We start from the raw sequence: 20405 nt of genomic DNA on the forward strand, positions 1-20405 counted from the left end.
ACACCACTCCATGATCCCCTGCTCCAGTCCCACCTCCCACAACGGCACTACTCCATAGACTCCTTCCCAGGCTCCCAACATACCTTATGCAAGCAGGTGTCTACCACGGCATTGCAGACCTTTTCCAGGTCATCAGTGACCTCCAGCCGTGACCTGACGAACTCGCAGAGTTCCTCGTTGCTCATGACGTCCCAGATGCCGTCGCAGGCGAGCACCACGAACTGGTCCTCGTCAGAGCGTGCCATCTCGAAAACCTCAGGCTCGGGCGACACCAGTTGCTCCGTGGGCCCCTTGCCATCCACGCACTTGTAGTCGTAGTCTCCGAGGGCACGCGAGACTGCCAGTGAGCCGTTCACTCGCTGGATCATGACGGAGCCACCGGCATTCTGGATGCGCTCCTTCTCGCGTGGGTTGCACGGCTTGTGGTCTAGCGTGGAGAAGCAGACGTGCGAGCTGCGGTAGAGCACTGCCCGTGAGTCGCCGCAGTTGATGAAGTAGAGGTGTTCGGGCGACACCAGCACGCCCACTGCTGTAGAGCCGCTGCGGTCCATGCCATTGCGCAGGTCGGCAAAGCTGCGCATGTACTCGTCGATCTTGAGGAATCCGGCACGGATGCCACTCTTGACGCCCTCTACCGTGGGCTCGGCCCGGTCGGCGCCACGGAAACCCTCGCTGCCCGTAATGTGCTCCAGCAGGTGCTTGGAGCAGTAGTTGGCCACACGTGAGCCGGCGTGCCCATCGTACACGGCGAAGAAGGACCAGTCAGACAGGCCCTGCGGCAGGCCCACCACGGCTGTGTGGGCGTCCTCCATCTCCACGCGCCAGCCCTGCATGCTACTCAGGCCGAAGCGCAGCCCATTCCCCGCGCCGTGTGCATTGTGCTTCTCAGTCTTCGGCTTGTCCAGAAACGCCCCCATGGCTTAGTGCACGTCCTGTGGGGGGAGCGAAGGGTCAGGTTGGTGCAGATGGTACCAAACAACTCAGCCGCCACACTGTCGGAACTGTCCATCACGGACTGAACCCCATCTTTATAAACGAAAACCCTGGCCTGATATAACAGAGTAAAACTGCCAAACCTTTTAACAACTCTTTAATATCTATGCTGAGAGCTTTGGGTGCAGTCATCTGCTGTGAAAACAATTTCATATACGACAGATTTCTGACTGCATTTAAGCTTGAGATGCTACAGAGGTAGGGCACCCGATGCACATTTCCCACCCGCACCATGAAGCTCGGCACCCTCTTCTAGCTGCTATTCCCAGGTTCTCACCGCTCTCTGAAATTCGCCTGCTAGTGTTAAGGAACTCCATCTAACGATCCTACTGTCCTTCTGATTCAATTATTCACGATCACCAGCCTATTCCAACATGAAGCTAATTCTGGATGTGGAAAATTATTTTTCATGTGTGTTTGTGTACATTCTGTCTAATATTTTTTATATACATACATATGTACATACACACACACACACACACACACACTATATATTACATTATACATAGTATATATTACATTATTATATATATCTCGGAACTGTCCATCACGGGCTGAACCCCATCTTTATAAACGGGAAAAAAAAAAATAAATAAATAAAATTATGCGTGTGTGTGTGAGATGCACCGATTGCAATTTTCTTGGCCGTTCCCGATTTTTTGGTATGTGTGATCTGCTGAAACCAATTTTTCCAATACCGATTTTTGCCCTGAGAACAGCAAATACATACAAAAATCACATTTTCTTCACCTCAAAACTTTTATTTTCATAACTCTTATTAAACTTTATAAATTCAAAAACATTAAACTAAAACAAATAAAGCCCCAACTACAACTAAACATTAATATATTCTTTAAAATAATAATAGGTGCAGCTAGTAAACGTGTGGGACATGACACTAGATTAAACAGCTCGACGTCCGAAAAGTAACACCTACTCTGTATTCTGTATTTTGGGCTGAGGTAATTTATAAGATTTCTGAAGCCTCTATCCTCAATTACAGAAAATGGCTGGTCATCCAGTGCAATGAATTCCATAATTTTCCTCGTAATTTCTTTGCTCTTTTCACTGCTTATAGCAACGAAAGATGGCACAAACTGCTGGCTCATAGATGGCTTTGAACATGCTTTGCTAGCAGCTTTCATTTTGCTAGCTTGTTCAAACTGAGCGTGATCACTGGGGTGATGTGTTTTTAAATTAAATTTGTTGTGTTAAATGTCTTTGTACTGGTTCCCCCACGGTGTACCTCGGTCTTACACTTGCTGCAGATAGCGAATTTTGTGTCTGCTTGGCTCACGCTGAAGAATTTCTAAATTACGGACATTTTTGCGTGTCTGAAAGTGTGCGCGGCTGCGCATATGATTTATTGTGTAATGCGCAAGATCGGTTTGTAATCGGAAACACGTGAGACTGATTGGCCCATTCCAATCGCTGGCTGATCGATCGGTGCATTCCTAACACACACACACACACACACCTCCCTTATCCGAACCTCCAATATACAGGCACTTCCCTCTACTGGGCAGCCCTAGGTACACGCATGCACAAGTTAATTTTACACAACCAGCAACTGTTGTTACGAGCCCCAGTCTATGGTTGGGGTGTAATACAGAGTGAAAGGGAAAGGGGACATGGAGTAAGGGAAGGACAGGGTGCGATGGACAAGGGAACATACGTGGACAAAGGTATTTTTAATATATTTTTCTGTTTTATTCACACACCACGGACACAGAACAAATAAACCAGGTGCAAAAGGACTCAGGAGTGACTATAGTGAAAAACAAAATCCAGCTTCCAAATGCAAACCAAAGCTAACTTACCTAAGTGCAGAGAAAACAAAAACATGACAAATTCTATACCTTACTCCCTATCCAAACAACAGCATACAACATAAGCTCGCAAAACAAAAATGGCAGTCACTGAGACATACACAAAGATCAAGGCGTCAAAGTCCGAGGGGTGCGCAAAGACGTTAACCAAAAGCCAGGCGAGTGTTCAAAAACAAATAGCAAGTAAACCAAAGTGAAAGTACAGACAAGGACAGAGCGAAAATCAGAAATCCAATATACCAAACAAATCATACACAGTAATATCCATCAAAGAAAAGCAAACCAACAACAATAATCAATAAGTGAGCAGAGCTCCCGAGACGTCTTGGGGTTGGCTTTTCACTTCAGAAGACGGAAGTGACGAATGCCGCATACAGAGAGTTGTGGGCGGAGTCTGCACGTGGAGGCAGAGCGAACATCGAATGGAGAGCGAGCTAGAGGACAAGGCTGTAGGCGGAGCTGAATTTACAGCGGTGCGTAAAACTGTGTAAAATCCATGACTTCAAAAAGGAAGCGTAGTGTCACGTCCCTCCAAAATAAGCTCGATATCATTACAGAGATACGAAAATGAAAATCACACAGTTATTGCATACAATTTCGGAGTGGCTAAGTCTATGGTAGGCGATATTCTTGACCACTGCAAGAATAAGACGGGACGATTCGCTAGCTCAGACTGAAATAACATCCTAATAAAAGCCTTGCGCCTCATAAATATCATGTAGTTTGTATGTGTACCCATGTACTTGTACGTTGTACTGTGCTGTTCATGTATTTCTAAGTTACGGGCACACGCGCGCACACACCCACACAGGATTGTAATACTATTTTTCTGGGGACTCTCCGTTCATTTCTATGAGGAAAACTCTAATCACAACATGAGGACCTTAACCCCTACCCAGCCCAAAGCCCGGAAATCAAAGCGATTATGGGGCGGGGGTCCGCCACTATGGCCAGTGATGTGCCGACAGTGCTCTATGAACATGGGACAAGGAGCGACAATGCAAGGCTGCTCTCTTCTGTACCAGACCCCAATTAGAAAAGCTGTGACTGACTGACTGAGTCCATGTATTCATATCTTTGTGGGGACTCTTCATTCATTTCAATGGGCATAACCCTAATATCAACGACAACCTTAACCCCCACCCAGCCCTAACCTTAACTATAAGTGACCAAACAAAATACAAGACTTTTGGCATATTTAGTTTTTTAATTGCATTCACAGATCTTTGTGGGGACCTGAAAAATGGTCCCCACAACATCAAGATAACAGGTTTTTATCACATTGTGGGGGCCAATTGGTCCCCACAATGCAATATAAACCTAATACTCACACACATACACACAAAAATAATCAAGCACAGCTATCACTGATGCCTGCTGGGCACAAAAAAAAAGTGCCCTCATCAAACGACAGCATATTCACTAGTCAGGATGTCTGGGGGCCAGACGTAAGGATTCCGCCTCTGAGGTCTTTGCTGTACAAGCTCTTCTACTCAGACTGAAACAGCCTCGTATCAGTTCAATTTAGCCCAGTAACACTGCAGACGTCTGGCCTGCTTTTCTTAGCACCCTGAATCAAACTATGCAGTGCTATACGAGAGCCACGTCACGTTTCCAATCATACCTACTAACACTGTAGATTTGGCCCATAATGTGAATACAGTAAGAGGCAGCCTTGATAGCTTATAATTGCAAACCTGTCAATCAGCTAAGATGGTCAAACCAAGGTCATAAAATTATGATATTGATGCATGGGTTGAAAATTGTTACAGAATATTAACATTATTCTTTATCAAAGCCTTCTTCCAGAACCACAAGCATGGAAGCACATGGTCGAACTTCAACACCAACTGATAAGTAGAACAGTAAGGGATACATACGTGAGAAGGAACGATGCGAAGAAACAGACATTACACATGGTGAAAGCATGGAAAAATGAGAAAAGGGAGGAAAAATGTAGTTGCCAAACCAAATTAAAACCATGACCCGTGAGCCTTTATGGGTCCAAACAACCTAAAAGAGGGGCTTAAAAAATTAAAACAAAAGCAGAAGGAATTCATCATTCAATTCATGGAAATATGTCTGCCAGCAGGGTCTGGACTATACACGGACCATTTCACAAACATTTAGTCATAAGTTACTCATCGCTTAGCTGACGCCGTTTGGTTGCAAGTTTCTGCAAAGAGCCATAGAGATTTTAGATGTTATAATGGAAGCATCGCTGTGATAAATGCGACCAAACATCACTTTTGATGCTGCAGATGAATTTCACAAGCACATGCTCCATTATTGCCTTGGTAACAACTGATGTAAAATCAAGAATATTCCAATACAAACTGAAAATAAACAGAAGCCACATCCTCTGTACAGAAATGACCTGAAATATCGGCGCCACATGGGCGTGGCCAGGCAGACACAGGCATCGCTCCTGCAGAAACTGAGAGGCCTGGTAGGATGTGGGAGAAAAGGTGATGAGCATAGGGAGGGGCAGAGCTCCAACTGAGCCTTCTCAGCCACAGAAACTGGGTGGATAACCTCAGAAATTTATTAGGGATACAACAATACCACTATTTTCAGACAGAATATGAGAATAGCGGATTGCTTTCTGGGACTTATGGATGACAATAATAATTAGAACTGAGCAATCACAGCGCACCGTTTTAACCAGAAAAAAAGCAAGAGGGGAAAAAAACGGACAATCAGCAGGCAAAAATACTGATTCTCATTTTTTAAATCTCTGTGGAAAATGATATGGGCTCCCTCAATCCCTCTGAAGCATTGGTCACTCCAGAAAGTATTGCACACTCTCTGCGTACCACCATTTCAAACCTATGCTTGATCATCAAGAAAACCACACTGGATGAGAGCTTCAGTCATTTTCACTGCACAAGAGTCATCGGTTGACATTTTCTCCCTCCGTGCTGTTTACTTCTAGATACTTAATTAGATTACTAGTTTGGAAATGAACCTGTTTTTGTACCTCCTTTTGATAGTTTACTAGAGCACAGTTTATGGTCAGCTATACTTTGGTTTTAGTTGTTAACTCTGAAGTACTTCTACACCTCAGGCATTTTGTTTCATTTACTTAGCTCAATAAGAGGCAATTTTCTTGGCCGATTCCGATTTCTCATTTTTTTTTGCAAGTGTGACAAGCCGATACACATTTTTGCAGGTTTCTAAGAACTATAATTGACAGCATATACAAACAACTTTTCTTCAACCCAAAATCTTATTTTCATAATAAAAGAAATTGTTAAAATTGTTAATCTTCCTCCAAACTGCATATTACAGGATCTTCTCTGACATAAGTCTCAAAATAAAGTGACTGGAAAGATGTACAAATAATTAACTGAAAATGAGTTGTTGTACACCCAACTTTATTTGACATTCCACTTTACAAAACAAGAGCAGGTGCAACAGTTTTAAATAAATGTCAGTTACTTATACCATTTGTCCAGTATGTTTACATTCACCAGATAACGTGACAAGTCCAAATAATGAATACATCCACCCATCTTCCAATTGCTAATACTGTGCAATACAGTGTAGACTGAATAACCCAAAGCAACAGAGGGTGCTGCACAAGGTACTGTACTTTTGGTACTTTAAGGTGTAGGTTTCTCACTAGTGTAAAAACTGGTACGACCGCTAAATGACATCACAATGCAAGGCAGGTATTTTGTACTGAACTGAAAAAATGCTATTGTATATTACAGGGCAGGACAATGCGCAATACTAATACCAACATTGCATGTTATGCACATGCAATTCTTGCATCGCTAGTTAGCTAGAAAATAGGCTTTTTCTTAACTTCAGTTCTGTACAGATATTATAGTGCAGGGAGTTTAAGCTTTGTTAAAACATTTTACTCTGTCATAGGGAAAACAAAACTTTTGCAATTTAATGATCATTCCTTTTCAAGATATTCTAGAATATGTTTAATAATCAGTTTAAACTTTACCTCTGCTGCTCTTGCATTAGTGCTGCATATGTTCGAGACAATTATAATAATTTTTGTCCTTGCCGTTTAAATCACTCCTAGACGGGTTTGTGAGAAACACTTCCACTTTATGAATACCCCAAAATTTATTAAAACAAAATCACTTTCTGATATTTAAAATTTTTCCAACACCACGCTGCCCTAGTACAGTATATAATACTAAATACTTTATTTCTTGTCTGTTCTTCCGACCAGATTACAATTTAAGCTTGGGTCTCTATTTGTCCACGAATCCATTAATAATTAATTTTTTTACTTTGTTGTCTTACGAGTTCTTTTTTTTCCAAGACAGCGGTTGCATTGTGTTCCAGAGGCAGGCTATTTGCATAGTCAATTGACAAAGAAAGTGTTTCAAGTCTCACCCCAAAGTACTATAGCACTTTAGGTACTGGAACTTTGGGTACTGGTACTTGAATACCAGAAAAAAACAGAACAACCACAATACAGAAAAGGTTAAGCCACAGTTTATCTGAAAAGCTGAGTGACACAAAGAGCTCTCAGCAGACTGTCTGGACAGTGCTGACATCTCAGCAAAGCCAGATCTGAAAGTTCATGTGAAAAGTCTCTCAGTACAGGAAGTGCCTGTGTGTGAGTAAGAAATGAAATCTGAAGGTGTTAATTACCATCGCCTCAGTCCACTCATAACACCTAAAATACCCAACAGGTCTGTTATAAGGAGTGGACAACAAGGTTGACATAGCAGAATGAACAGTCCCAATGACAGTATCCCAGCATGGCATATCACATAGCTATCCAAGGACAGTCAATGTCTAAAGAAAAAACAATAATAGAACTGAAAAATGGAACCATGAGATCAATGCCCTGTAGTCATCTGTTTTAACCCAGTGCCCCATACCTCATAATTAGTATCCACTGAATGATCAGTTAATAGTAAACAGTCCCAGAACAATTAAGTAACGAAGTCACATGGACAGCCAACATTTAGTAATGAAATCAAATAGGGTCAAAAATTACAAATGCTAAAATAATAAAAAATTATCGAAAAATGTCACAACAGGTTACCAAGAGCTACCTCCCCTAATCAGGAGTTCAACAGGAAGAATAAGTACATGCAAAAGAGTCCTAAGTCCATAAGTAATGGCAATTGCAAGTTAACAGGAGCCCATCAGACAAATATGGGAAAGCTGTTTATTTTAACGTGTCCCGTGTTCAGTCCGCCATTTCATTTTCAGCACTTGGTGATGTTCTCCAAACATGCACCTCGCTCATGTTATAGGCGGAATGAACAGAGTGGAAACCTCAATAGACAGCAGCCTCCTACGGGCCTGACAGCCACCTCCTCTCCCGCATGGACGACATCCTTGCAGATCCAGGTCTGTGTTGAGGAGGAAAAAGCGACAGATGCTAAGGTAAATCCTAAGGCTGCTCTGTCTGTCGGTCTCCGCACAGCCAACTGACGGCCAGCACTGCCAATTCAGCCCTCTGGCTTCTGACGCTGTCAAATACCCACAGTAATATTCACAAGACACTGTTCCTCTTGTAGTATTCCAGTAGCCATCAGAGCTTGTAATATGGGAAGCGAGTGGCTGCCTACTTAGATGGGTACAGCTGAAGGAGACAGCGGCATTTCACAATGTGACAGCGATGCATTTTTACGTCTGCTACAGACACCCATCTTTAAAACAGGAAAAAAAAAAATGAACCTGCCATCACAAAGAGAAGCGCGCCAGGCCAGCATGAACCAGCAGGCTTAGCATCGATCAGTCTCGTCTTTAATGAACAACCGCTAAAGCTCTGAGAGGCTTTGGCTGTATCTGTGTAACCACGGGTGACCCACATGCCGGGAATAGAAGCATTACACTGCGATACATCTGATTCATGCAGAATCCAACTGACGCTCTGGATAAAAGCTGCATAAAAACACACTTTAAGCACAGACACGAAGATGGAAAGCTGCCACCACACGCTTTGCGGACAGTGACTTCACCGGGGAATGGGCGGGTTAGAACCAATCTCTCCCTTAAGACGGCAGTCAAGAGCCTTTTAGTTGACGTCGTGCCCCAGAAGTGCTTATTCACGCTACCTAAAAGAGAGCTGGGAGTGAGCAATGCCAAAGGCGCAACTTGCTCCTGAAACATTTTGTGCTTAATACATGGAAACAAGTTCTGTGAACAAAACCACAGTGATGACAGACTGTATCGATTACCATTTTAAAGAATAGGGCGACAAAAACATTATACCTTGAAAGGTTTACAATGCAAATATTTTCAGTACAAATCTGTTTACAACAGAAGAGAAAGGGAAACCCTCCCAAACGTGCGCTCTCTCACACAGACTGTCCACTGGCATGTCAATAGCTTGTGATAAGTTTCTCAGGTTACAAGACAATGGAGGGCTGAGCCAAACAGCAGGCCTGTCTGAGTACTCTGGCGGCCACCCAGATCACATGATAAGACTTCGGGGGGGGGGGGGGGGGGTTGTAAAGTCCAGCCTCCACCATAAATTTCTTACCCTCACTGCTGGCTTTATGCTCAGTTATAAAAACAGAACCAGGGGAAACTTTGTAGGGCGCTAACCAAGGGATTCCACTGATTACAATTATAACAGGCAATCCAAAACAGTCCAGCAGAACTAGTGAGCAACCAGGTGAATGGTCTGTGCTGTGTGTCTTGGGCGAGTACATGGGAAATGCATAAATCGGGAGAGATTGACAGAAAAACAATGGTGAGTCAGAGAAACACATTGATGGAGCAGGGACCCCCCATAGAAGGGTTGAGTCACCTTGCTGTAGGAAACTTACAGGGGCCCTGCCCAGGTACACCAAAGTACCTGGGAAGGGTGAGACAGTGACCACATCAGTGATAGAAACCCCCATAATCCAGCCACAACACACACACCCTTATTTCATGCCTTGCACGTCTCAACTGGAGAAATGTGGGTGTTCTGTTTATAAAAGTTGTTGGCACAATGATGTAAAGTGAGCCAACCAGTTATTTCATTCACAAGGCATGTAACGAGTTAATACTATGGGAATAAAGACAAAAATCTTTCAAATTGTACATAATATATTTGAAGGCATCAAGCAGCATAAAATGACAAGATATTGGCGAAGCATAATCAGATCTTGGACTCCTGATTGGCCATGATCACACTGTCCCTAATCAGACAAAGATTACCAAGAATGGAGGAGCTGTAAGCTGCTTTAACCAAACCGCTACAGTAAAAAATTTACACATGCACAAAAATAGATCCCTAAAGGTATTACGTCTTTAAATGAGGCACTAAGTAAATGAGACAGAGATGACAAAATCGGTAGCTGCACTAGTCTTCACACAATCAATTCACAGGGACAAACAAGAGGCCCAAGCAGTTTTGTATTGGGTTCAGACTTTTCCCACAAAATATCCAGTGACAGAACACATTAAATGAAAGCTCATGTGGCAAGTGTAATGTTGTTACACTAGATTATTGAAATTGCTATTAACCAATTGCACTAAATGTACAGAATTTTTATTTTGAAATTTGTATTAGGAGACACTGCGTGAGTGTAGGTCATGTGATTGAGTATATGTTATGCATCATTTTCATTTCTTTATATAGGTCAATTTATATTTCTGAATTATTATTTTTTTGTTTTCCCTTTTTGTGAATTAGTTAATTTATCTAAGATGTTCAGGAACCGCTGTCACGTAGACTATGTAGTGTGTAACCGCGAGGGTAGAGCTGATGTCATTTCCGGGCGCGCTCTCTCTTACGCGGCATGTCATAGCGATAAGAGGTATGTTTTATCAGCTCCTCGGAAAAAGTGGTTAAATATTGTTCATTACTGATTGTTTATAGAGTTTCTGTGTGAAACGTGTTTGTTTGGTAACTTTGTTCGGGGATTAGTAATCCAAGTTATGAATGTTGTAAAGAGTACGTTTATTCCAGGTATGATTGTGATTAATGGTCGCCATTACACATGCGGTACGCTTCTGCGTTTTCAGTATTTCATGATTCTTTGGTAAAAGAGTTTAAAAGTTTCATCTGTGATAGAAGTTATACAATTATAACTTATGAAGTTATATCTGTTTATTTTTAATGATCCAGGAGAGATTTGAATGTATTTCCTGTGAAACGAATATACATTGAAAAAGTATGTAATGATTGACAGGCACAACTAGAGCAGAGATTCCTCCTTTCACTGTCTCATGGTGGCTGTTATGTTTCAATGCAGGTATGTAAATGGATCATTATAGCATTGTTTTATTTTGCTGTATTTGCTTTTCTCTCCATTATATTTTCATTATTATTGTTGTTCAAAGAATTGTCAATGCTTGTTAGCTCTCTCTTACGCGGCATGTCATAGCGATAGGAGGCACAACTAGAGCAGAGATTCCTCCTTTCACTGTCTCATGGTGGCTGTTATGCTTCAATGCAGACTCGAAGAAATCAAAAACTAAAGCACATGACAACTACATCCTTGTGTGGAGTCTCTTTTATTGTCAACGCACACAACGCACAAGAGGATCCACTACACTCACTTAGCTAAATATCTTTGGATGAAAGGATAAGCATGATTATAAAAGTAGCAGCCGCTGCCAGCTACAATGACAGTCCCTACATCACTGCCATCAAAAGTGACAGCACACCTGTGAGTTTAGATAGCCACCAGAACCCAAGCATGCCATAATGACCCACGAATCCTAAAGGGCTGGGCAGGTTCTGATCTAACTCCCTAAAAAAGAGTGGGGATTCTTGCTCTATAAATAAGCAACCCCCCCCAGCTGGTGAGACAGGGGTGCTAGCCTACACGTGCTCCGGCTCAGCATGGGAGGGACGTGCTAAGTGTCTTCCCAAAAAAGGCCAAAAGGCGCTGTTGGGTGGGGCCCTTGCGGTGTCATGGTCCCGTCAGGATGTCTGACTGGACTACCCCCCACCCACACACTCACTGGGGCTATTAATACCCCCAGGCTTGGGTTACAACTGCACCCAAGGATAGCCCGACACAGTCACCCCACCACCTTACCACCCCACCCCCATTCATTGAGGCAAACCCATGTCTGCTCCCAAGACTGACCATGGGAGCTAACACCTGATATGGGATGACAATGATGAAAGTGAGGTTGCTTTGATTAAGGAAGCAGAGTCCAAGAAGCCAGAAGTGAGTATGTATATATGTAGGTATGGCTATATGTATGTGTGTGTGTGAGTAATGAAGAGCTGACCCACCTGTAAAGTGAAAAGCTTCTTGGGGAACCTGTGAGCCAACTTCCACAGCATTCAGAAATCACAGGTATAACAAGTTGGTTCAAATAAATAAAAATAGGTTAAAAATTCACTCATTTCCTTACTCAGGACACCTGTACGTAATGTTTGAACTCAACTAAAACCTCATCGCTGTCTGTTTGCTTTGATCATATGCCAAGGTTAGCATGACACAATGAACACAACCTAAAAATAACGGTTCATCGCTTTGGGACATCTGAATGCTTTTCAAACGATTGTGCGGACAGCTCACCAGGCACTTGAGCATGAAAAGGGGTCTAAATAAAATCGACAACGCGAGTCGGCGGGAACCGAGGGTGCCCCTTTGAAGTGTTCTTTCAGTCATACAAAGTGATGGAAGGGAAGCCGAATTTGCAGACCCTGTCATCAAGTTAACCCATTCGTCTTTGTTCTTGGTACCGTCTTTCAACCCTTAGAAAGCTTTTCCCACATTGAAATGAATGAAGCCGGACGAACCACCTGAAACATGAAAGAAAGTGCTACCAGGTAATGCTAACCATCTTACATCGAAGACAGAACTCTGAATTCTACATCTTCCCATTATTTGCTACCCGGTCAGGAGAAGGTGGTGGACAGCTTAATGTTTGGAACACATGTGGCATGAAGAAAACCATCATCAGGGCCACATCTTCAGCATGGTATTAGCAACCAGTCATCCAGTGGGGAATGCAGATATGGCCCTGGAGTTCTAATACAAATGTACAGAGAAAGCCAATGTTCCTCCTACAAAAAGCATGAACGCAACCCCTACAATGGGAAAGCTAAAATATGTTCAATAAGATTCGACAGCAGAAACCACTAGTTTTTCATTTGATACTAAAAGCTTCTTGCCTAGAAGGCCAAAAAGCAATAAATCAGTCCACCCCCTCCCATTTTCCATAAACCTAATTACTAAAATCCTGAAAAACGCAATTAACTAGAAAAATAATTTAAACAAGGCCAATAAGCAAGCATGACCTCCTCAAAAATGACATCAGTAATTATAATATTTATCGATTGCACTGCAGGCTGCTTATGTTTAAAAAAGAAAAAACAGACAACTTAGAAACTGATATTGCGGCTACTGTTGGGCATGTAATATTCTCTACCAGTAACAGGAAACACATCTAAATGCAACTGGGGCATTTTCAGCAACAATGAATACTAATGAACCAAGAACATTGCTATATTATGAATTCCACAAGCACCAAAAAGGCCCCACAATACCCACTGGTAAACCAAATTGTCAATCCTCAGGTCTTCTTATTAAGCAACCAATGAACGTATGGAACCTCTACTCGTTACTGTTGTAGAACCAACACCAGACCAAAAGGGCAATCAGACATATATGGGGGTGATCAAGACAACAGAGTCAACATTAAAACATGATTTAACACAGTTCAAAACCTGCGCGCTCAAATGTTATGCTTTGCGGATGTTTTCCTGATTTTCAAAAGAATGACTTCAGACTATTAACATAGGAGCTACAAGTAAAAATAAAATATTAAAGGCCAGACGTCACAGTAGCAACACAAATTTTCACAAAACTACTCTTAACTTCATAGTCCAAAATGCAGGAAAAGGACGGCACATATTCATTGTCCCCTGCAGGAATGATACAGTCTCTGGCACTGCAATGATGCAACCACCAAGCTGCCGTGGTGTGTTCCATCCCCATGGTTACCCTGCGTGGAGTGGGTGCAGAGTGGTTCCTATGGAAACACAGATCCAACTCTGGTCGACGCGGGGCACATCTTTTCTTTTGCCGTCCTCCAGTCTGATACACATGCAGCTGCGCAGCATTATGTAAGCAGCATGTACAGACCACTAGGGTAGTGTAAAAAACACGTGGGAGGAGTTGCACTGTGTCGAGACCCATGGACATGACATAACGAAACTATGACTTGACAGGGCAGTGATAGGGATGGCTTTCCGGGACCAAATCAGCTCTAGCCACAAGGACATTGAGTACACTCAGATCATTTTTGTTTTTGGTGGCACAATAAATATCTGAACCACACAATGTAAACAAATTGAGAAGCAAACCGCCACGTTGTACTCCTAACTGTTTAATCCGCAGTACCTCACTTCTCCCACCACTTCATTGGCTATTTTCAGGCTTTATACTGCCTTCTACCCAGTTCTCTTGCAATCAGTGCAAGGTTGATATCACAATTACCTCATGCATCATCCTAGAGCTGAAAACAGAGCACGCTCTTAAACAGTTATGGAAACGAATTCTACCACATTAGAGGGTACCCGGAAACAAATGTGCATCATCTGCCGTATTTGACCCAGATTCTCAATACAATTACGGGATGGTCTTACCATGCTGTTCACTTAATCACAAAGGTCACCTGTTCAATTATTGCAGGGGTGGCCAATGTTATCCGCAAAAGGGTCGGTGTTTGTGCGGGTTTTCACTGCAAGTCCCTAATTAGAGGACTGATTGGCTGAAGAGTCCTCACACCTGGGTTTGAACAGCTGACCTACAGGTTATCCCAAAAACTTGCATACACACCGGCCCTTTGCGGATAAGATTGGCCACCCCTGAATTAGTGTGTCAAACACCAGCCTGGAAGCAGGAAGGCAATACAGTAAGGTGACCATCTATGAGCGAAAAACATATTTGTACAGATGCTCCTCTTACAATGGGGCTGAGTTGGGCAGACCATTGATAAATTTACATTTTTTTTCCTTTTCAAGGTTTTCCTAATATATTGATATAAGTCTGTGTGAATAAAGTTTTCATTGTTAGTTAAAACTAATGCTATTTTCACCAGGTCAAACTGCATTATCAGATTAGAAGAAAACACAATACAAACGCTCCTCTACTTACAAACTTTCAACTTACGAACTTTCAGACATACGAACGAAGAGGACTGTAAATCCATATTGTGTTCGTTGGGTTCCTGTTTCCTGTCCGCAACAACATTTTTTTTTTTCTGCTCGCCAATTCCATCTGGTACGACTTCTGGCCGCTACTCCCACCGCGCAGCAGCGTAGCGTGCGTACTCCCAGCAGCGTAGTTTTTTGTACTTGCATATACCCTTAAAATGATGTTGAATAACGACTTAGAAATATTTCAAGTTACGAACGGCCATTCGGAACGTAACTCGTTCATAAGTAGAGTAGCATCTGTACATGCTTTTTCCTGCAGCTCTGTGATAAGCACACCTGCCAAAAAGACATTGTATGTTCACTGCACACACAGCAAAGCCCTAGCAAAGATGCTTGAGTTTCTACCTAAAAATTTCATAAACTGGTTACTATTTAAGTTCCTCTCCTAAACAGACGTGTGTGTATACTGTAGTGTTCCATTTGAACTCGTAACTCGGAAATTCTGAGTTCCTAGTTAGAGATTTCATGTGGAACAGCCCCCATGAAGTTGGAAGAATCTACAAAACCCTGACCTCAGAATTCAAGATGGCTGCACCCTTTATCAACAGAAATTACACTATTTATTAGCACTTGCGTCTTATTTGTGGCTCATTAAATCTGCCTGATTCACGTTTTTTCATTTCTGAACTGATGCTGATACACAAGTGCCGATATGGATAAAGATTCCAATACAAGAGCTCATTTTACTTAATGTTTTAATATAATACATATTAATATTTATACTTTACTAGTTTAACATTATTAATAGTATATAAATAGATGAAGAAATGTATGCCAAAAAAACTAATTAGGCTACTGTAAACATACATAATGTACTGTTCTACCTTGTTTTTGCATCTTAAGAGTTCCTGAGGCATTTGCAGTTCAATTTGAATATCTTCCAAGTGAGGATACGCACGTGGCGAATGCTTAAATTGCCCCGCAATGTTTCTCCCACTGGCAACAGCGTCACTCACACTTCATTGTCACAGCAGCCCCTTGTGTTTCACAAGCTGTAGCGAGTGTGCAAAACAGCCCAAGCTAGCGACTCCCAAATCATTCATTGCTTTTCATACTACTCGAGATGTCTCGCACAATTGCGTGCATTTTGTTTAGTGGGATTTTCCACAAAATGCTATTCCCACTTCTCAAAACTTTTTAGCAAAGAATGCAAATCACTGTGCTACTAGCTGCTGTTCAAAGTGTAAAATACTCCCAGATCATCACCTTATCATCTGATGTTCTTACGCTCCTCATACTGCAAAGGGTATGCGCATGATGTCACAGCAGGCGGAAGTCACTGCGAGTGGCAGCCTTACCGTTCAGCTTGAATGCCACAAAAACACACATCTAAAATGGGAAAGAGCTGTTGTGTGATTAATTGTACAAATATATTTAAGAAAAAATAAGCAAGTATCGGACGTGGATCAATCACATATAGCCCTGGATTGGCGAACACCGGATTGGTGCATCTCCAGTACACACAGTACTGTCCAATTCCTATATGTAGATGTTATTATGGTGTTTTTATGTGTAAAATACTACATAATGTATTATCAACTGATATTGCTATCAATGGCTAGCAATCAAGCAGGCTAGAACTGGGGCCAGTTTCAAAAAGCAGGATTTCTTGCTTAGCTAAATAACTTGTTGGATTTATAGTAGTCTGGCCTAAATGTAAGTGAACAAAGACAAGGGACAATTAAACTGGGGTAAATTAAATCCGACAAGTTATCCGGATAGGCAAGAAATCTTGCTTTTTGAAACAGGTCCCTGGAATTGCTAAATAACTTGCTATACTGGAACGCAGTTAACTTGGGTGTGACATCATTCCCAGCTCCGACTTCCAAGGTAAACAGAATGCCCAACATGATTTTTTTTATTTATTTATTTATATATATATATATATATATATATATATATATAAAAATCATGTTGGGCATCGTTTACTTTTGTTAAACAACGACCACTGCCAGTGAGCTGTTTATTTGGGCATTATTTCCTACTCCTGTTTCAACTGGGGAAAATAAAAGGTGAACGGAACACTATCATTGTGTCTTGAGTAGTTTTTGCATTAGTGATACGAGTTGTAAATGGATGATAAAGGGGCTTTCACATGCTACAATTGCGACAGACCGCAAAGCTTTCAGCCCAGTATCTCTGCCAAGTGACATAGGAACCAGTGTTTCATAAAAACATGTGAATCAAAAATTTAAAATTAAGGCTGTACAGCACTCCTTTAAGGGCATTTTTAACAAAAAACATTTCCATAACCTTAACATAACATTAGATTATTGCTTGTAATCGGAAATGCACAATACCAGTTTATATAAACATATTCATTCATTTATAAATACAGGATCATGTGCTTAGCAATAATCTAGATCATTTTTGCGTAAACAAACTATAATACAAATTCAAAAATTGGCCAAACCCTACAACGGATTTGCGTTACGATGAACCCACTGTAGGTTTAAAATATCCTAAGTAGGGCTGCCGCAATTAATCGACGTAGTCAACATCAATATTTAACAGATGCATCGTTATTATTTCAATAAAATTACCATTATGATTTCTGAAACGTTTCAATTCATTATGACAAATGTTTCCCTTTAATATCACTCGCAATTATGGGAGTAGTTCAAATTATCACAAAAGAAAAAGGTTGTTTTACACTGTGTAAAGTGCGATGGAATACCACTGCAGTACTAATACTATACATGAGCACTGGAAGAGAAAACACACAGGAGCTATTCTAGATCACCAGAAAAAGCGAAATCACCATGCTATCTATTCATGTTTATTAAATTACCATTAGTACAGAGATTTTTTCTCTTTTGTCCTTGGAGCTGTTAAATACACATTATTAAAATCATAAAGTTGTCTGCCTGCTAAATTAGAATCTCCATTGAATAAGTGTTTGTGAAAATGTTTAGGCTAAAATCTGGGCCTACGTTGATTGATGGTATGGGTTCATGCGTGTTGGACTTGCTGAGACCAATGTCATTATCGTAAACTAAAAAGAAAAGACACCAAATAAAAGAAAATAATTTGTGAACTGAATAAAAAATGAAAATCATATATCACTAACTTTATTTAAGCATTATGGATATGCCAAATTTATACAGGTTACTAATTCTTGGGCATCACAACACATATCTCGTTAATATTTTTAGGCATACTACTAACCTGCTTATCAAATTGTCGGCAAAAATACTGTTGATATAGTACCGAAAAGCTGGTACAGCGGTACCTCAGTTCTCGAACTCATTAGAACTCGAATTTCTTAAAAGTCGAACCAACCAGTTCGAAAAAAAATTACCTAGAACTCGAACTGAATCTCAGAAGTCAAACCGTAAACGCCGACCTAAGATAACTTAGGTTATGCGTGGGAAATGAGTCACGCTGCACGTCTCTCAGCGGAAACAAAGGGTAAAGCTTCAGTCTCAGCCTCGCATTCGCTGTGATAACATCGTGCATGTTTACACTAGCTGAATACATATAATTAGACAGTAAAAATACATTTAGACAATGATAGACAGTAACAGTAATTATTATTATATAATAAAATACATTTAAAAATAAAGATTTCTTAATTATCTTAATATTAATAAACCATCAATACATTTAATTATAATAATATTGTCCTGCCGAGCTGGGAAGGAATGGAGACAAAGGCGCAGACGTCAGGTTATCGGGGAATACGGGGTTCAATTACAGGTAAAGCAGGCAAAACGCAGATGGACAATACAATGACCGGACTGGGGAAGCAAACTGAAACGCGGACGAAATGCAGAGGACTAATGAAAAGAACCACAAAAAGCTGATCACACGGAGATTCCACACGGGGTTAATGAGAGGGCGTGGCACAAGGAAGGAGAGGACGATCGGGGCAGTACACATTGTTTTGTTTTGTTTTTTTTTTTTTACTTTACACATTGCTTGGATACATTTATTTTCTTACTTTACAAAGTACTGTTTTGATAAATGTGCTTAGATGCGTTTAGTACAGTATATGCTCTTGTTTTATTCAGTTCATTTTGTGTTTAAACATATTTAGGTGCAATTTTTGGGGGCCGGTAACCAATTAATTGGTTTTCCATTATTTCTTATGGGGAAAATTCGATCAGAACTCAAACTTTTTAGGATTCGATCCGGAGTTCTGAACGGATTAAGTCAAAATAAAATTAACTTAAATGGTCAAGTTGAGTTTCTGGAGGAAAATTAATCATTTAGATTAAAACCGACAAAAAAGTTGATAGAATAATCTATAGAAAATTAGTTGTCAGTAGCAGCCCTAATGCTAAGTCAAATATGAATGACACGTAAATGTCACTGAATAGGTACATATTTATTAAAACAGGAAAAAAACACTAAGATACGTTGTTAAACACTGTATGAGATATTTACACTCACGATCGCTAGACATTGGAAGCGTGGATGGATGGATGCAGCTATCACCCGGTATCATTAGAAAGTCTCATACAGCATATTGCTAGCCTGAACAGATCAATATTCAAATTTTGATGACTAGTTAATGTGCATTGTTATCACACCATCATAATACTGAAGTATCCCAAGTCAAACCTTCGTAAAGCAAGAGCGATCTGATTCTGAAATAGGGAATGAGATCAATCAATAATGATTTTAGAACCTCAGACAGTGATACGTCCGAGCTGATTCAACCTGGAACTATTTCTATCTGATTTAAATTAAAAATGAAACAGATGCTTACACCTGTTAGACAACAGAGGCCACAAGTTGAAGCTGGAGTTCAAGATCTCTGGGTCAAGCAAAAAAAACAACCTAGCAACTCTGCCTCAGAGACCAAAAAAAGGTCTGTAAAAAGACCTGGATAAGCAACAGCAGGGGGTCTGTGTCAGAGCAGCAGCTGCACAGCGATTCAACTGGCAGCCAGAGGAGGTTCAGCTGCTGATACCTCCCTCCCCATGTCCCCCTTTTATGACGTGCCCAAGGCATCGTAAAAAACAAAAGGCTGACCTCCATTTTGTCACTACTGGAAAGGGTAGTCGGGGGGGGGGGGGAGGTGTCACACTGGACATGAGGGCTGGCAGCGGTACTGTAGTGGATGGACCAGGGTTTAGAGCCAATGACCAGAAGCACTGCCACACAAACCAGACTTCAGTGAACAGTAAGCAGCTCAAGGGCCACATCAGATGCTGGCTCAAGGTGGGAAGGTTAGGTGACCTATCCCACAAAGGAACAAACCAGACCCTTCCCATGTGGAATTGCTCATCCACAGGCATTCATTTATGACTTATACCCATGGTTTTAACGGGCGTGCCAGAGAAACGATGCTCCATTCTAAAAATAAAATAAACAGCATATCGTTGCCAAGCTACTCCAAGTGCTCCTCTCCAAACACGCATTTATTTCATTCAGTGCAACCAAGTTGATTGTAGCGCCATGCCAGTCTGGGACGGGGAATGGACTGCCCTCAGCCCCACAACCAGACTCTCAGCCCATACAAGGAA

At 41.4% G+C, this 20405-nt stretch overlaps 1 protein-coding gene across 3 annotated transcripts in view; it reads right to left on the reverse strand.

Annotated features, from left to right (window-relative positions):
* Positions 1 to 20405, reverse strand: part of ppm1ba (protein phosphatase, Mg2+/Mn2+ dependent, 1Ba) — a 45226-nt gene that overhangs the window by 10944 nt on the left and 13877 nt on the right. For all 3 annotated transcript variants that reach the window (XM_023804396.2, XM_023804395.2, XM_023804398.2), the window contains exon 2: positions 84 to 932. In XM_023804396.2, coding sequence (XP_023660164.1) covers positions 84 to 917 — 834 coding nt within the window. In that variant the 5' untranslated portion in view covers positions 918 to 932. The remainder of the gene's footprint in view (positions 1 to 83; positions 933 to 20405) is intronic.

Source organism: Paramormyrops kingsleyae, chromosome 3 (assembly GCF_048594095.1).
Source record: "Paramormyrops kingsleyae isolate MSU_618 chromosome 3, PKINGS_0.4, whole genome shotgun sequence".
NCBI classification, from domain to species: domain Eukaryota; kingdom Metazoa; phylum Chordata; class Actinopteri; order Osteoglossiformes; family Mormyridae; genus Paramormyrops; species Paramormyrops kingsleyae.